The sequence below is a fragment of the Triticum dicoccoides genome, chromosome 4A, assembly GCF_002162155.2.
Source record: "Triticum dicoccoides isolate Atlit2015 ecotype Zavitan chromosome 4A, WEW_v2.0, whole genome shotgun sequence".
Classification (NCBI taxonomy): Eukaryota; Viridiplantae; Streptophyta; class Magnoliopsida; order Poales; family Poaceae; genus Triticum; species Triticum dicoccoides.
In genome coordinates, this window is record NC_041386.1 from 669,607,610 (window position 1) to 669,626,624 (window position 19,015).

Sequence of the window (19,015 nt, forward strand, 5' to 3'; positions counted from 1 at the left end):
TGAATTTGGAAAACTCATCTCACTCTTACTCTATGGCTCGGACTTAATGGGGGAAGAAAACATCTTCCAGAATTTCTTTTTTGTTCAATTCTGGACAAAAAAGAAAAGGAAAAAAAAGGAATTTATAGGGACAGTGTTACCCCATATATCCCCTAGTTTATATTGTAGGAATAATAAAACAATTTAGCAGTCTGACACACTTACGTCCTTGCAAAGTAAATAATTATTATTGTAGTCGTAACCGTAGAATAGGATCCTAATCAAAATAAATACATTTGGTTCAGGCGCTATTAGCATGGTAAGAAAAGATTTTTTTTATAGACTAGAGGGGCTATCTAAATCCTAAAGTAAAGGAGAGCGATCGAAGTAGAAGTACCAATGGCTCAGTGTCATGAACCTTCTCCATCTGATTCAATAAGGGGGAATTAGCCTTCTTGTCAAATGGCTATCCTTGACAAAGGGTACCATTTATACCATAATCTACAATGTAGCGGGTATAGTTTAGTGGTAAATGTGTGATTCGTTCTATTAATAACTGAATTTGAAATGATATACTTAAGGCATCCTTAAGTTTTTTATTTTTATATTCCGATGAAAACTTTAGTTCTTATAAAGGATTAAATCCTTTTCCTCTAAATAGCATATTGAGGAAGAATATACATTCTGGCGATTTGTATCCAAAGACTAATTTAAATTGCATCCAAAATAAAAATTGGATTATGAGTACAGAGTCGGGAAGCATAATTTTGCATTGGATTAAGTATTCCAATTTTGAAAATATGAGTAAAGGATCTATGGATGAAGATACAAAAAAGTTGATTTCCCATCGTAACTAAATCTTCTTAAAATAAGGACTAAGGAAGCCAAATAGCTAAAAACGATAGTTTTGGTTTACTAGAACCATCCGCATATTGTTTCAGCTCGGTGGAAACCCAATTCTTTTCCTCAGGATCTCTTGAATGAAATTAGGGAACGAAGTAAGTAGATTAGATGGATTTAGATAGAATTTCTATCTCCTACTCTATAAGGATCATCTAGAAAGCGGAGAGCTTTGGTTCCATTCAAATAGAAAAGCTGACATAGATGTTAAGTGGTGAGAATATCCATAAAGGAGCCGAATGAAATCAAAATTTCATGTTCGGTTTTGAATTAGAGACGTTAAAAATAATCAACCAACGTCGACTATAACCCCTAGCCTTCCAAGCTAACGATACGGGTTCGATTCCCGCTACCCGCTCCATTCTGTATAAAAGGAGTATTCTATTTCTCTAGACATGTTAGAGGCTTGTATTCAAGCCTTTTTTGTCCACCAGTTTCTGAGCGGAGTAGAGCAGTTTGGTAGCTCACGAGGCTCATAACCTTGAGGTCACGGGTTCGATTCCCGTCTCCGCACTTAGCAGTCTGTATAAAAGGACTATTCTATTTCTCTAGATATGGTAGAGGGGCGTATCCAACCCTTTTTTATTAATTAGCTCCTAGCCCTAGAGGGAAAAATTGAGCAGTTTGCGAAGTCACTTGCCTTCAAAAAAAGAAGGCGCAAGGCTTCTCCCTACCCTGCAGAAAATAAAAATGAAACGAAAGGGACAGTCTACCTCTCCCTTCCCTTTAAAAATAGTTTGCCCGTTGTTTGCCTCAGTTAATACCCAATTTTTGGAGCTCTCTTGGCGAGTTCTATTTCTGCCTCCGGAGCGCCCTCTTTTTTTGAGTGGGATGCGAAGGAAGGGTAAGCATAGTAAGGGATACGGCACTAGACTAACAACTAATTAATACTTAATTTAATATAAGTAGTTAAACAATTAACTAGACTAAACTTTTTATCATAGTACTTTGAGAAATTAAGCGGGCGAGCGGCGGGAATCGAACCCGTATCTTCTCCTTGGCAAGGAGATATTTTACCATTGAACTACGCTCGCTACGGTATATATTTTATAGCGTATATCCGCCTGGGTCGACCCAGACATAGAAGGTCGACCGTTTCATTTCATTTTCTATTATATTAGAGTTTTCCTTTTTTATTATCTGTCAATGAATATTCTAATGGGAATGGAATTTCATAATACTGAAAGAGAAGAGCTAGCAATTCGGAACGCAAATTGCGTTTTAATATGTCTCACAATTCTAATTTTTTAGAAGAAACGGCCTTTATTATTTCTTTTTTATGGGGTTAATAAATATTAACCAAATTTAATTTAAGAAATGAGAGAATTCAGAATAGCTACGAGAAAGACTAGTCCAATCCATAATGATGTACCAGAAAATACAACATTTTTATTATTTGACCAACCATTAGGAGAAGCAAATACAAGGGGTACACTAATTACTAAGACCGAGGAAGTCACAATTAATGCAAAAACAACTAATTGGAAAGCAATAGTCATATTTCTAATCCTCCAAGCTACCATCAAATAAAGTTGACTACATATTTGATCCCTCACTTAACCAAAATTGTAAAAAAATACAAGAAGTAGGAGGGGTTTAATCATGAATCCATTGATTCTTCTCTTTAATTCAAATTTATTACTTAAACCGCTTTTTTATTTGGATATGGGGGTGAGAAGAGATTAGTTACTCTTTATTTCACAAGCGGGTATAGCGGATCCTGTATCTGTGTATACAGTATACAGAGATATATCGAAAAGGAACTTGTATCTGATATCTTTCTAGAGGCTAATAAATCTTTTTATTTTTTATATGGCTATGTTCTATTTGTAGGAGTAAAATAAGGATTAGGCTGTGGAGAGATGGCTGAGTGGTTGATAGCTCCGGTCTTGAAAACCGGTATAGTTCTAGGAACTATCGAGGGTTCGAATCCCTCTCTCTCCTTTTGCTTATTGAATACGTTTTTTTCTTTCATTTTTTTCTGTCCCTTATCTTTCTTCATAAAAAGGAATGAATGGCTCGGCTAGATGGAATAACCGAGCCAGAACAGAAAAAAAGTAGAACATGTATAAATAAGAAAATCTTAGTTAAGAGGGTTCATGTAAAGAACAGGTTCCAAATCACGATCGATTGCCTTTTCAAAACCTGCTGCAGCAGCTCGGGCTCTTCCTGCATGCCATAAATGGCCCACAAAAAAGAAGAATCCTAGAACAAAATGAGAAGTTGATAACCAACTTCTAGGAGAGACATAATTAACTACATTGATCTCGGTAGCTACGCCACCCACGGAATTTAAAGAGCCTAAAGGAGCGTTGGTCATATATTCTGCTGAGCGTCGTTCTTGCCAAGGTTGTATGTCTTTTTTCAACCTACTCAAGTCCAAACCGTTGGGGCCCCTTAGAGGTTCTAACCATGGAGCACGAAGGTCCCAAAAACGCATAGTTTCCCCTCCAAAGATAACCTCCCCAGTTGGGGAACGCATTAGATATTTACCTAAACCTGTGGGTCCTTGAGCGGATCCCACATTAGCTCCAAGACGCTGGTCTCTAACTAGAAAAGTAAATGCTTGAGCTTGAGAAGCTTCTGGCCCGGTGGGTCCATAAAACTCACTCGGATAAGCTGTATTATTGAACCATAAAGAACAACAAGCGATAAAACCAAAGACAGATAAAGCAGCTAAACTATAAGACAAGTAAGCTTCTCCAGACCATACAAATGCACGGCGAGCCCATGCGAAGGGTTTGGTTAAAATATGCCAAATTCCGCCAAATACACAAATAAAACCCAACCATAAATGCCCACCAATTATATCTTCTAAATCATCTACACTAACAATCCACCCTTCTCCACCAAAAGGAGATTTTAGTAAATAACCAAATATAACACTGGGACTAAGGGTCAAATTGGTAATTTTTCTTACATCTCCCCCCCCAGGGGCCCAGGTATCATATACACCGCCAAAATAAAGAGCCTTGAGTACTAGAAGAAAAGCACCTAGACCTAACAAAATTAAGTGAATACCCAAAATTGTAGTCATTTTATTTCTATCTTTCCAGACATAACCAAAGAATGTAAAAGATTCCTCAAGAGTCTCGGGTCCCAGAAGCGCTTGATCAATGCCACCAAAGCCTAAGACTGTGGAGGAAATTAGGTGAAGTACGCCAGATACAAAGTACGGAAAAGTATCTAGAACTTCCCCCCCTGGCCCTACTCCCCAACCTAGAGTAGCTAAGTGTGGAAGTAAAATCAACCCTTGTTCATACATGGGCTTTTCTGGTACGAAATGGGCCACTTCAAATAGGTTCATTGCCCCGGCCCAGAATACGATTAATCCGGCATGGGCTACATGAGCTCCAAGTAGTTTATCGGACAAATTGATAAGTCTGGCATTCCCAGCCCACCAAGCAAAGCCGGTGGTTTCTTGGTCAAGACCAGCTAAAACGAAAGTTCCATTAAAGAGCATTTCCACGTGGTAGAACCTCCTCAGGGAATATAAGATTTTCATGAGGCTGATCCTGAGCTGCCATCCACGCACGAATACCCTCGTTTAAAAGAATATTTTTGGTGTAGAAAGTCTCAAATTCAGGATCTTCCGCTGCACGGATTTCCTTGGAAACAAAGTCATAGGCACGTAAGTTCAGAGCCAAGCCAACTACGCCAATAGCACTCATTCATAAACCGGTGACGGGTACAAATAGCATAAAGAAATGTAACCAACGTTTATTGGAAAAAGCAACACCAAAGATTTGGGAACAAAAGCGGTTAGCAGTGACCATTGAATAAGTTTCTTCAGCTTGAGTTGGGTCAAAAGCATGGAAGGTATTTGCACCATCACCGTCCTGAAATAGAGTGTTTTCAACGGTCGCTCCATGAATAGCGCATAGCAGAGCCGCAACTAATACTCCGGCAACTCCCATCATATGAAATGGGTTCAACGTCCAATTATGAAATCCTTGGAAGAAAAGGATGAATCGAAATATCACTGCTACGCCAAAACTCGGCGCAAAGAACCAACTAGATTGCCCCAGTGGATAAATAAGTAATACAGAAACAAAAACAACAATTGGACCAGAGAATGAGATTGCATTATAAGGCCGCAATTGAACAGACCGAGCAAGTTCAAATTGGCGTAACATGAAACCTATTAGTGCAAAAGCCCCGTCGAGAACTACAAAAGTCCATAGACCGCCTAATTGACACCAACGAGTAAAATCTTCTTGTGCTTCGGGCCCCCATAGTAGCAACAAAGAGTGTGCTAAACTATTGGCAGGGGTAGAAACTGCTGTGGTTAAGAAATTACAACCTTCCAAATAGGAACTAGCCAATCCATGGGTATACCAAGAAGTTACAAAAGTTGACCCTGTAAACCAACCCCCTAAAGCGAAATAAGCACAAGGAAAGAGCAATAGGCCAGACCATCCTACAAAAACGAAACGGTCCCTTCGTAACCAGTCATCCATAGTATCAAATAGATCATTTTCTTCTTTAGGAATTCTACCAAGGGCTATAGTCATAGTGATCCTCCTATTCAATTACTTCAACCATTTCCGAGCACCTCATATCACTTTCCAAGGCATATGATAGTTTTATCATCTGTGGACGATTTCTTTCTTGTTCAATGCCCTTTTTCAATGGTCTCGAAGAGAGAAATTTCCCATTTTTATCTATGGAGTCACAACCGAGGTCGTGGTAAATCCATGAATTTTATTCGATTTGTTTTCCTTATACTATTTGTTTTTCTTATACTATAGAAATAGAAATAATTTTTTTTCTTATACTATAGAAAGAAATAAACCTTTGAATTCAGCATTATTCCAAGACTCCTATTTCAAAGTCTATCTTTTAAGGGAAAAATGAAAATAAAAGTAACCCTTCTTTTCCCATTCCCTCTCTATTGCATGGGTGGAAGAACTAAAATAGAGGATTCTGAAAAAAGGACCTTCGAAATCCAATTTTATGTGTAGCGCAAAGGAGTTGCAATTTCTTCTTATTCCTATAGAACATCTAGTAACAAGAATATGAAATCGTAAATAGCGAAAAATTCTTGTCTTGCGCGGTGTAAGTCTAAGGAAATAAAAAAAATCGCTTATACAATTTCATCTACATCGAATTTATATATCAGAATAGCGGATAGAGGCATCATTAAAGGAGTCAGGTCTACTTACTTTCTGCTTCTTTCCAATTTTATGGTGGATTTGATAAGAACCCTTTATTGCTTTCTTGATAAATAATGGACAAAAAAGTGTTTTTTTATATAACCTGCTTGTTTTATTATAATTATAACAAGTCCTATATGGAAATGCCCGCTAAAGAGAAAATCTATGTAATTGTCTCTCGGCCAATATCGATTTTTAGAAAGAAAAAACAAGAATTATCTTCTTTTTTTATTAACATTAAGAAAAAAGAATATAACTAAAATGAAATTGGCAATATAATTTTTATAGACTTTTGAAAGAAAAAAAGGGGTTTTTTTGCAACCATTATTTCTTATTTCTTGCCTATATCATATCATGGAAACCTTTCGCTTTGGAACGTGGAGAGATGGCTGAGTGGACTAAAGCGGCGGATTGCTAATCCGTTGTACAATTTTTTTGTACCGAGGGTTCGAATCCCTCTCTTTCCGCTCCCTTGGATCATTTGGGACTTTCGAATTGGAAAGAATTCTGACCCCCGGATTTTCTCATAGATAAATGTACGAAACAAATCCAATAAGAAAAAAAGGAATTTTTACTCCTCGCGTCCAGGATTCCGTCCTGGGTCATTAGATAAGAATCCAAAGATAAAGAGTGAAACAAAGAATATCACTACTGTATAAACAAAAAGTTTGAGAGTAAGCATTACATAATCTCCAAGATTTTTTTTAAGGAATAGATTACCAGTTTTTCCTTACCACACGGATCCACTAGGATGGTTTTTTTTATACCTAAAAATGCAAAAATGAATTCTTGAAAAAAATTGCAAGAATTCATTTATAATAAGCACTCTTATCATCTTATCAATAGCAAAAATAGGGTTAGGTGGTTAGGTATTGTGTAGGTACCTGCTCAACCTAGGTGCAGGGGAGTAGAAAGGTTGATCCAAATTTATTGCTGTAGCTACCCATTCAATGTAGAAGAATTTAAATTTGAGAATCGAAGGTACATAATATAAAAATATAAAACTTCTCGGCTTTTACCCATTTTAATTTTTTTTGGAATGAACACATCATTCAATTTGGCATAGAGAGTACTAAAGATTTCCTCGAAAACTTACAGCAGCTTGCCAAACAAAGGCTAAAAGAAAAAAGAATAGAGGTATAACTGGCATAATATCCACGATTGGATTGAAAATAGCATAAGCTTCGGGTAATTTGGCAAAGAAAAAACTAGTAGGATAAAGAACAGAATTAAAACAGATACAGGTTAAACTAAGTATATTAGGCATAACAAGCATTTCATTCTTGTAGAGTAAATAATTGGATTTTTCTTGAGTTATTTTTTTAAGGGAAAGAAGGAAAAGGCAGATTCAAAATCTTTTTTCTTCGGACTTTCCCAAACACAAAATACCTCCTTGTATTCGCACTCTCAAATGAGTGTGGAATAAATTCAACTTTCATATAATATCTTAATAGAATTCCATGTAATGATCAATGCATTTTTTTGATTCTATATTATCCGCATGTGTAGAATACTAGCAAGAGAATATCCCTCCTTTTTTATGTAATTGAAATGGTATTGACGAATAACAAATAAACATACTAGTGTTTATTAGTGTCGCATAAAACCCGAAATGTGGCGTGGCCAAGTGGTAAGGCAGCGGGTTTTGGTCCCGTTACTCGGAGGTTCGAATCCTTCCGTCCCAGATTGTTTCTGATGAAACAAACGGTGAAATAATATAGTATTCCGTACGAGACAAAAGTTTATTAAAGAGAATAATGATATCTTATTCTTTCTCAGAAAACATAATAAAGTCTTAAGTCCAGTCAAATTGACTATCTTTATTTTCATGAAAAAATGGGATCTATCAAGCACATTCAGGATATGCCTCTACTATAAAATCACTTAGTCATATTTTTTTCTTCCTTTTGGTATTATAGTTGAAGAAGTACGAGAATTCTATAACTACCAAAAACTTTCAATCTTTTCATTGGAATAGTTTATTTAGTTATTATAGTTAATTGTTTTAGGTACTGAAAAAATATATTACTACTAGAATTAGAATTCCAGTAATTAAATTAATTAAACTTTTTTGGAGGTTGATAGTTTATTTATTGAGGAAGAGTCAATCCTTCTCTTCTCACTTCAAGATTGATCATCTCGAGCCATCCGTTGAGGGTGGAAATTTAAGAATAAATAAGTTTTAAGCAAACTTGTTTAGTCGTCTTTTTCAAACTATGTTTCATTCATATGATAGAATTTTAATAAGGGTTTAAATAAATTGGATCTTGGCGGAGGCTTCCCGGATAAATACTTACTTTCTTTTATCCATATTGCTCCATAGATAGCAAGTTTTAATTAGTATAAAAAAACTAAACCAATGACTATTCATGATTCCATCCATATTGGATCAATTCTCTATACCACTTTGCAATGAAAAGAGGAATGTTTGTTATGGTAAAACTTCATTTAAAACGATGTGGTAGAAAGCAACATGCGACTTGAAGGACATGATCGATTGTGGATTTTGCTATCCATCATTTTACATAGTAATGAAAATGCTCTTGGCTCGAGATAGCCTGTTCTATTCGTTCCGAACCAAATTTGCGCTGGGTTCAAGTAACATAGTACACGATGGAGCTCGAGAGGACAGAATTTTTTTATCAAGGGAAAGAATGTAGGGTTAGTGAAAACTAATAAATTAGGCCAACTTTGTCAGTCTATCCTTAATATAGAAATAAATCGAAAGGTTAAAATAAGAAGAAAGTCCAATAAAAGTATATCAGAATCAATCCCTCTTATTAGATTTCTATAGAAGAGATAAATGCTTTATCGAAGGAAATAAGAAAAAAGGCTATGTTGCTACTCTTTTGAAAGAAAAAAATAGGAATTCCCGAAGTAATGTCTAAACCCAAGGATTTCACAAATCAAAGATAAAGTATTCCAGAACAAGTAAACACAATTTTCAATTGTCTCAACAACAGAGTTGGATCAGAATAAGGAATAAAAGTCAATTCGTTCAAAATGAGACAAAGAAAAGAGTTTAAAGACGACTCAAAAATTTTGGAAGGATTTTGCCTTCGAAGTTTGTCAGGCAAAATTAGCCCACTTGAGTCATGAGTATAAATGAAATTTGTTTTTTCTGTAAGGAAATTAATGCATGTCATAGTCTAATTTCTATTATTATCGACAGAAATTCGAGTCATTTTCTCGAGCCGTATGAGGAGAAAACCTCCTATATGTTTCTAGGGGGGGGTGTTGTTTATCTACATCTATCCCAATAAGCTGTCTATCGAATCGTTGCAATTGATGTTCGATCTCGAAGAGAAGGAAGAGATCTTCAAAAAGTAGGTTTTTATGATCCGATAAAGAATCAAACTTGTTTAAATGTTCCAGCTATTCTCTATTTCCTTGAAAAGGGTGCTCAATCGACAAGAACTTTTTATGATATTTTAAGGAAGGCGGAATTCTTTAAAGAAAAAGAAAGCACTTTGAGTTAATGGAAGAACTAAATGAATCAAAAAGTAGGATAGGAGAAGATTATTAGTATTCCTAGTTGTATAATTATTTAAACACAAATTACCTCTTTCTTAATCCTATTTGGATTTATATTATATCGTGCTAATCCAACATAAGCCCCTATTTTATTTACTTTTTCTATCTAATTTGTTTTCTTACCATTGTATTTCCATTGACAAAGGTCTATTGAACAAATAGAATTTGTAGATAGATGGGTCTCTTTATCCTCACTCCATATTCCATTTTTCTCCCTACACTTCGCTCAAATGATAATGGTGTTCCTCTTTCATGTATTCTCATACAATATAATATATATATATATTTAATAAAAATCACTAAAAATAAGGAGAATTTGGCCATTGTGATTAGGGTCGCTCGTTTTTTAACTTTACTTTAGTGGAATTTAACCGGACCTGTTCGTTTTGGCATTTGAGTGTTTTTCATGGTCGATAAAAAAAATCTTTTGATGTCTTACTAGTTCAATGTTTTGACAGAAGCGCGCGGTGTAATTCCATTGATTTTTGGATTTCGATCGTATCTAAGATGCTTTTTTATCTGGGTTGCTAACTCAATGGTAGAGTACTCGGCTTTTAAGTGCGACTATGATCTTTTACATGTTTGGATGAAACAACAAATTCGTCCAGACTCTTGGTAGAGTCTAGAAGACCACGACTGATCCTCAAAGGTAATGAATGGAAAAAATAGCATGTCGTAATAAAATCAATCTTTTTTGAATGGAATCCAAAATTACGATTTTCTGGGTCTAGTGAATAAATGGATAGAGCCAGGCTCCAATTCTGGTAAAATAAAAAGCAACGAGCTGAACTACCTAATTGGAATGATTCCCCGCTCTAATTAGACGTTAAAAATAGATTAGTGCCGGATGCGGGGACCCTTTATTTTTTCTTTTTTTTAGAAATCCTAATTATTCTTGATTATGGATTGAATAAGGGATGTTATGGATTGAATGTGTAAAAGCAGCAGTATATTGATAAAGAGGCTGTATTCCAAAGTCAAAAGAGCGATTGGCCTGCAAAAATAAAAAACTTGTTCTGTTCTTTTTTTTAATTAGAACAAACATAAACTAATTGGGTAGAAAAGGAGCAGAAAAAGATCTGTGGATTAGACTCCCTTTCTTTCCAGGGTTTGTATTAAAAATGCAACACCCTGTTCTGACCATATTGCACTATGTATCATCATTCGATAAACCGAGAAATGCTTCTTCTCTCTGATTCAAGTAGAAATACAAATGGAAAAATTCGTAGGGTATTCAGAAAAACATAAATCTCATCAACAATACTTCGTCTACCCACTTCTCTTTCAGGAATATATTTATGCATTTGCCCACGATTATGGATTAAATGGTTCTGAACCTGTGGAAATAGTTGTTAGTTGTAATAACAAGAAATTTAGTTCACTACTTGTGAAACGTTTAATTATTCGAATGTATCAGCAGAATTTTTTGGATAACTCGGTTAATCATCCTAACCAAGATCGATTATTGGATTACAAAAATTATTTTTATTCTGAGTTTTATTCTCAGATTCTATCTGAAGGGTTTGCGATCGTAGTGGAAATCCCATTCTCGCTACGGGAATAATTTTGTCCGAAAGAAAAAGAAATACCAAAGTTTTAGAATTTACGCTCTATTCATTCAATATTTCCCTTTTTTGAAGAAAAAGAAATACCCTATCCTATCCATTTGGAAATCCTGGTTCAACTCCTTCAATACCCTATTCTTTCTCAACTACTATTCGAATTGGAATAGTTTTATTACTTCAATGAAATCCATTTTTTTTCAAAAAGAAAATAAAAGACTATTTCGATTCCTATATAACTCTTATGTATCAGAATATGAATTTTTTTTGTTGTTTCTTCGTAAACAACCTTCTTGCTTACCATTAGCATCTTCTGGAACCTTACTGGAACGAATCCACTTTTCTAGGAAGATGGAACATTTTGGGATAATGTACCCTGGTTTTTCTCGGAAAACCCTATGGTTCTTTATGGATCCTCTTATGCATTATGTTCGATATCAAGGAAAGGAAATTCTTGCATCAAAAGGCACTTTTTTTGAAGAAGAAATGGAAATGCTACTTTATCAATTTCTGGCAATATTATTTCTGTTTTTGGACTCAGCCGCGAAGAATCCATATAAACCAATTAGCAAACGCTTGCTTCGATTTTATGGGGTACCTTTCAAGTGTACCAAAAAGTTCTTTGTTTGTAAGGAATCAAATGCTGGAGAATTCATTTCTAATAGATACTCGAATGAAAAAATTCGATACCATAGTCCCCGCTACTCTCCTCATAGGATACTTATCAAAAGCTCAATTTTGTACTGGATCGGGGCATCCTATTAGTAAACCCATTTGGACAGATTTATCAGATTGGGATATTCTTGATCGATTTGGTCGGATATGTAGAAATCTTTTTCATTATCATAGTGGATCTTCGAAAAAATGGACTTTGTATCGACTAAAGTATATACTTCGACTTTAATGCGCCAGAACTTTAGCTCGTAAACATAAAAGCACGGTACGAACTTTTATGTAACGATTGGGTTCGGCATTTTTAGAAGAATTTTTTATGGAAGAAGAGCAAGTTTTTTCTTTGATGTTCACCAAAACAACTCTTTTTTCTTTCTGTGGATCACACACTGAGCATATTTGGTATTTGGATATTATACGTATCAATGACCTGGTCAACCCTCTTAATTAATCATTAGACGAAATTAAGAAACAGGAAAGGGATGATAAATGATCAAGAAAAAACTTTTCTATTTTTCATTCTGAAATGTTCTTTTTATTATAATAAAGAGTAGGTGAATAAACTTACTAATTAAAAAAATTAGTAGAACTTCCTCTTTGGAATAGAAATTGGCTATTTCTATATAGGGAAAGTCGTGTGCAATGAAAAATGCAAGCACGATTTGGGGAGGGATTTTTCTCTATTGTAACAAGGAAGAATTATCTACTCCATCCGACTAGTTCCGGGTTCGAGTCCCGGGCAACCCATATAGAAAAGACCCATCAAAGTTTTTAACTTTGACTCACTTCATTTACAAATACAAAATTATTGGTTTGGTTAATTTAGTTATATGCATAGCTAATCTTTGGGCTGACTTGGTTGACATTGGTATATAGTCTATGTTATACTGTTAAATAACAAGCCTTCTATTATCTATATTCTATTTAATACGTGTGCTTGGGATTCCTTGCAATTTGAATAAACCAAGATCTTACCATGACTGCAATTTTAGAGAGACGCGAAAGTACAAGCCTGTGGGGTCGCTTCTGCAACTGGATAACTAGCACTGAAAATCGTCTTTACATCGGATGGTTCGGTGTTTTGATGATCCCTACCTTATTGAACGCAACTTCTGTATTTATTATCGCCTTCATCGCTGCCCCTCCAGTAGATATTGATGGTATTCGTGAGCCTGTTTCTGGTTCTTTACTTTATGGAAACAATATTATCTCTGGTGCTATTATCCCTACTTCTGCGGCGATCGGATTGCACTTTTACCCAATTTGGGAAGCTGCATCTGTTGATGAGTGGTTATACAATGGTGGTCCTTATGAGCTAATTGTTCTACACTTCTTACTTGGTGTAGCTTGTTATACGGGTCGTGAGTGGGAACTTAGTTTCCGTCTGGGTATGCGTCCTTGGATTGCTGTTGCATATTCAGCTCCTGTTGCAGCTGCTACTGCTGTTTTCTTGATTTACCCTATTGGTCAAGGAAGCTTTTATGATGGTATGCCTTTAGGAATCTCTGGTACTTTCAACTTTATGATTGTATTCCAGGCAGAGCACAACATCCTTATGCATCCATTCCACATGTTAGGTGTAGCTGGTGTATTCGGCGGTTCCCTATTCAGTGCTATGCATGGTTCCTTGGTAACCTCTAGTTTGATCAGGGAAACTACTGAAAATGAATCTGCTAATGAGGGTTACAAATTTGGTCAAGAGGAAGAAACTTATAATATTGTGGCTGCTCATGGTTATTTTGGCCGATTAATCTTCCAATATGCTAGTTTGAACAACTCTCGTTCTTTACACTTCTTCTTGGCTGCTTGGCCTGTAGAAGGAATCTGGTTCACTGCTTTAGGTATTAGTACTATGGCTTTCAACCTAAATGGTTTCAATTTCAACCAATCTGTAGTTGATAGTCAAGGTCGCGTTATTAATACTTGGGCTGATATCATCAACCGTGCTAACCTTGGTATGGAAGTAATGCACGAACGTAATGCTCACAACTTCCCTCTAGACTTAGTTGCTGTTGAAGTTCCATCTAGTAATGGATAAGGTTTTTCTGCTAACATATAAGAATTTTTGAAGAAAGAAAAGACAGAAATACCCAATATCTTGTTCTAGCAAGATATTGGGTATTTCTGTCTTTATTTTGAATCTTTTTTTCTTCTTAATATTTCTATTCAGAATTCAGTTAACGACGAGATTTAGTATCCTTTCTTGCATTTTCATAACTCATGAAATGCCGAGTAGGCACGAATTCCCCCAATTTGCGACCTACCATAGGATTTGTTATGTAAATAGGTATATGTTCCTTTCCATTATGAATTGCGATTGTATGGCCAACCATTGTGGGTAGAATGCTAGATGCCCGGGACCACGTTACTATTGTTTCTTTCTCCTCCTTCATATTGACCTTTTCTATCTTTGCCAATAAATGATGAGCTACAAAAGAATTCGGTTTTTTTCGTGTCACAGCTGATTACTCCTTTTTTCCTTTTTAAAGAGTGGCATTCTATGTCCAATATCTCAATCGAAGTACGGAGGTCAGAATAAATAGAATAATGATCAATGGAAAAAAGAAAAAAATCCTTTAGCTGGATAAGGGGCGGATGTAGCCAAGTGGATCAAGGCAGTGGATTGTGAACACACCATGCGCGGGTTCAATTCCCGTCGTTCGCCCATCGCATTATTGCAAATTCCAAAAATGCAATTTTCCATATTCCTAGTTACGTATTTACTTACGGCGACGAAGAATAAAACTATCGCTATATTTTTTACTTTTCCTAGTTCTTCTTCCAAGCGCAGGATAACCCCAAGGGGTTGTGGGTTTTTTTCTACCAATGGGAGCTTTCCCTTCACCGCCCCCATGGGGGTGGTCCACAGGGTTCATAACTACCCCTCTTACTACGGGGCGTTTACCTAGCCAACACTTAGATCCGGCTCTGCCCAAACTTTTTTGGTTCACCCCAACATTACCCACTTGTCCGACTGTTGCTAAGCAGTTTTGGGATACTAAACGGACCTCCCCAGATGGTAATCTTAAAGTGGCCGATTTACCCTCTTTTTCAATGAGTTTCGCTACAGCACCTGCTGCTCTAGCTAATTGCCCACCCCTTCCACGTGTGATTTCTATGTTATGCATGGCCGTGCCTAAGGGCATATCGGTTGAAGTAGATTCTTCTTTTCTCTCAAAAAACCCCTTCCCAAACTGTACAAGCTTCTTCCAAAGCATACGACTTTCTAGATGTATATGACGATCTCTAGACAGATGGATCTTATATGAATCATATGATGAAGTACCACATGAGTGGATATATAGGAAAGGAATCCAAATCTGCCGAATCGCTCATTTTATGATATTCTACATCCTAGGTCTCTGCGTTTCGTCATCTGGCTTATGTTCTTCATGTAGCATTCAGATCGAATGACTCTATGAAATTACGTCGATACTTCCACATATTATGGGTAACGTAGGAGACATCCCTATTTTCCCCTGGGGGTCTTAATTACCACTGCTTAGCTTTCAATTTGCCTCTGACCACCAAATTAAATGTGAATAACCCGTCCTCCTCTCTTTGAAACAAGGGGCGCTTCCGGTTCTCTGCGTGCTTCAAACAATTTTGTCTTCTCCATATTACCATATCTCTAGAGCCAATAATTTTCTATGAGGAACTACTGAACTCAATCACTTGCTGCCGTTACTCAACAGTTTTGTGTTGAGGTCTATCCCGTAGAGGTAGTCAAATTGGATCAGTGATCGATTTCTAGGTTTCGTCGTAAACCTAATTGGTTACTTCCAATTACGTAAATCAATAGTTCAAACCGCACTCAAAGGTAGGGCATTTCCCATTGATATAGGAACTTTTGTACCAGAAACAATAGTATCTCCAATTATAGCCCCTCTGGGATGTAAAATATATCTCTTCTCACCATCCCCATAGTGTATGAGACAAATGTATGCATTTCGATTAGGGTCGTATTCTATGGTTACGATTCTACCAGATATGTCTTTTTGATTCCGTCGAAAATCTATTTTACGGTATAGGCGCTTATGACCTCCCCCTCTATGCCTTGCGGTAATGATTCCTCTGGAATTACGACCTTTACCACAACGGTGCCGTCCATGGATCAAATTATTTCGTGGATTGGATTTCACTTGCCTGTCTACGGTTCCCTTGCGTGTGCTCGGGATAGGTGTTTTGTATAAATGTTTCACCGTATTATTAAGTATTCTCCTTTAGTTTTTTTCTCTATCTAGAAGGGGAATAGAATAACCCGGTTGAAGGGTAATGATCATACATCTGTAATGCATTGTATGGCCCAGAATAGGTCCTATTCTTCTACCTTTTCCAGGTAGTCGATGGCTATTCACTGCTACCACCTTAACACCAAAGAAGAGTTCGACCCAATGCTTTATTTCTGTCTTAGTGAATCCTGATTCGACATTAAAAGTATATTGACTCTTTCCCAATAAACGAAGTCTTTTTTTCTGTAAATACTGCGTATTTGATTCCATCCATAAATCGACTTTCCATCCTATGCTCTGAGTTCCAGTATCGATAAGAATTCGAGTTCTTATTGTTCTTATGTTATGGTATGAATATACCATACCAATTCGTTATGTATGGATGATGGATGAGATTCCATGGATAGAGAGCCAGTTCCAAAAGACTTATGGAATGTTCCCGTTCGTGTGCATCCAGTAGGAATTGAACCCACAAATTTACCAATTATGAGTTGGGCGCTTTAACCATTCAGCCATGGATGCTTAACAGGGATCATCGTACATCGTAAATAACCAATTTTCATATAGAAAGACATATCATAGAAAAATGAAATCGAAAATATTCCGAGATGGCAAATATTTGGAGATGACTACGAAAACACCTCTCTGGATCCTCGAATTGAAAGAGAGATTGAGAGGGATCAAGAATCCTAATTCTCGCTATTTGGAATGGATCCAATTCTATTGAGTCTGACTCATAGTGATCATTTCTCTTTAGCAAAGAATGACCTTGGTTATCAAAGGATTGAACAACCAGGATCCATTTACTTATGATACCTAGTTGGCATTGATAACAAGGATCTAATGAATTATGAGTTTAATAGATCCTCTTTAGCAGAAAGACGTATATTCCTTGCTCATTATCAGACAATCACTTATTCCCAAACCTCGCGTGGGACTAATCATTTTCATTTACCATCTCATGGAAAACCCTTTTCGTTCCTCTTAGCCCTATCGGGTATTTTAGTGATAGGTTCTGTAGGAACTGGACGATCCTATTTGGTCAAATACCTAACGAAAAATTATGATTTTCCTTTCATTAAGGTACGAGGGCTTCTTATTCCACAAGAACGAAAGTACCTTTTCATTCTTTCATATACTAGGGGTTTTTACTTGGAAAAGACAATGTTCCATACTAAAGGATTCGGGTCCATAACCACGAGTTCCAGTGCACTAGATCTTGTAGCACTTAGCAACGAAGCCCTATCCATTAGTATTCCACATAAGAAATCCATTCTAGAAAAAAATACAATTAGATTAGCTCTTCATAGACAAACTTCGGGTTTGCGAGCCAAGGTAAGATCGTCTCGGGATCATGGGACCCTTTTCTATCAGATAGGAGGGGCTCTTGTACAAAATAGACTTACTAAGTAATAAACCCATATAATCTATCTATATAAAGATAAAGAGGCAATCGTGTCAGGAAGCGGGTTTTTCTTTGGCCAAAAGGTACTTCGAACTTGGAACGAGCATGAAGAGATTAACGAGACTTCTTTCTCTTTTGAGTTTTTCTGGTGGACCTGCCGCGCAAGATCTTTGGTCTTCCCCTGGAACCGATTAAAAAAAGTGGATCGCTTCTTATGTACTCGCTTAGAATGATTCTTCTCTATCTATAGTTCATGGCCTATTAGAAGTAGAAGGTGCTCTGGTGCAATCCTTACCGACAGAAAAAAGATTGCAGTCAGGTTGATAATAGTCGAGTGACATTACTTCGTCGGTCCGAACTAAGGAATCTTTAGAAATGTTTTGAAATGGATATTGTTCTCTCTTTGATCAGGGATTGCTATATGAAAAGAAGTGGAGTTTGAAAAAGGGAACGGAATGCTCAAACCGGAACTGCTAGAGGAACGAATTTTCAATAGCATAACTTGGGCTCCTAGAATATGGCGCCCTTGGGACAATCTATTTGAATGCAGGGTTTTGTTCCGAAGCAAAGATATCCGCGGAGGCCGGTTCGTTCGTCCTATTCTGATATTCAGGACCAAGAGGTACTGGATTCTCTTTCGGATAGGCCCTGAAAGGAGAAGAAAGGCTGAAATGCCAACGGACCTCTGTCTATTCTCTAATTCACCCGATCCGATAGTACCCGTTTTTGGAACGTCCAGTGCCAAAGTCACTGAATGGGTAAGTCAGCAATCCAATCCCTTTCACAAATCGGATGTAATATTAGATATCATATTGTATATATATAGAAATATCATAGATAGAATAGACATATAGAATTTTTGGTCGGCAAATTCAAAGGAATCATTGAGTGAAAAAGGAGCAAAGAATGACAAAAGACGAGACTCTACTAGTCTTCACTCTTGTGGTTTCCTCTTCCTCGGTTTCTGTTTTCTTATTCGGGATCTTGCTTTTCATGGTTCTCATCTCTGCAACTCGCGATTTTCGCGAGAGAACCAAATCCAAGTTGGTGAAGATCATGATTTGGGCCGGCACGGTAGTGGGATCGTTTGATCGATTTCCTTGATTTGATCGCTACTTAATGGGCGTGCGCTCAAAGGATACAAACAGGGATTCACAAACAAAAAGGGGAATTCGTAGTCACTTTTTCCTGTCGCGTAAAAAAAAGTCTTTACGCGAGAGCAATAGAGGTTGGGATACATCTATCTCTTCTGAGCAACCTCTTTTGGATTCTTAAGACCACCCTTGCAGTAGGATACCATCTGCTTTGGTTCTTTGTTATCTCCTTCGAGGGATTTTTAGGATCGTTCAGGCTATATATATTTAGTCTATTTTGGCTTTTACTGTCTACTTTTCTCAGGGAGATGGTTAAGGACCTCAGAAGATAGAGGAGAGCGCCAGGCCAAGATTTCCAGAATACTTCTACGGGTAATCCTCATTATGCCTTGAAGAGGACTCGAACCTCCACGCTCTTCAGCATGAGATTTTGAGTCTCGCGTGTCTACCTTTTCACCATCAAGGCATCTTGAAAGTGAAT

At 36.9% G+C, this 19,015-nt stretch overlaps 2 protein-coding genes, 4 non-coding genes and 3 pseudogenes across 6 annotated transcripts; 5 read left to right on the plus strand and 4 right to left on the minus strand.

The window, feature by feature from the left end:
- The first annotated feature begins 1,319 nt into the window (after positions 1-1,319).
- Positions 1,320-1,393, plus strand: TRNAM-CAU. Its single transcript has one exon. It is a non-coding gene; the product is annotated as a tRNA-Met (tRNA).
- Positions 1,394-1,842: 449 nt separating this feature from the next.
- TRNAG-GCC lies at positions 1,843-1,913 on the minus strand. The gene has a single exon. It is a non-coding gene; the product is annotated as a tRNA-Gly (tRNA).
- An 822-nt stretch (positions 1,914-2,735) lies between these two features.
- On the plus strand, positions 2,736-2,823 carry TRNAS-UGA. Its single transcript has one exon. It is a non-coding gene; the product is annotated as a tRNA-Ser (tRNA).
- A 53-nt stretch (positions 2,824-2,876) lies between these two features.
- On the minus strand, positions 2,877-4,565 carry LOC119287857 (annotated as a pseudogene).
- LOC119287858 (photosystem II D2 protein-like) lies at positions 4,521-5,562 on the minus strand. Its single transcript, XM_037567493.1, has one exon. It carries the CDS (start codon positions 5,391-5,393, stop codon positions 4,551-4,553), a length of 843 nt encoding a protein of 280 aa, XP_037423390.1. The 5' UTR covers positions 5,394-5,562; the 3' UTR covers positions 4,521-4,550.
- Positions 5,563-6,414: 852 nt separating this feature from the next.
- TRNAS-GCU lies at positions 6,415-6,502 on the plus strand. The gene has a single exon. It is a non-coding gene; the product is annotated as a tRNA-Ser (tRNA).
- Positions 6,503-10,448: 3,946 nt separating this feature from the next.
- LOC119287859 lies at positions 10,449-12,543 on the plus strand (annotated as a pseudogene).
- A 180-nt stretch (positions 12,544-12,723) lies between these two features.
- On the plus strand, positions 12,724-13,856 carry LOC119287860 (photosystem II protein D1-like). Its single transcript, XM_037567494.1, has one exon. It carries the CDS (start codon positions 12,780-12,782, stop codon positions 13,839-13,841), a length of 1,062 nt encoding a protein of 353 aa, XP_037423391.1. The 5' UTR covers positions 12,724-12,779; the 3' UTR covers positions 13,842-13,856.
- A 150-nt stretch (positions 13,857-14,006) lies between these two features.
- Positions 14,007-15,728, minus strand: LOC119284023 (annotated as a pseudogene).
- Between the last annotated feature and the right edge of the window lie 3,287 nt (positions 15,729-19,015).

Coding starts and splice junctions, on each gene's coding strand:
- LOC119287858 (XM_037567493.1), bottom strand. CDS start 5,393: ATGACTATAGCCCTTGGTAGAATTCCTAAAGAAGAAAATGATCTATTT.
- LOC119287860 (XM_037567494.1), top strand. CDS start 12,780: ATGACTGCAATTTTAGAGAGACGCGAAAGTACAAGCCTGTGGGGTCGC.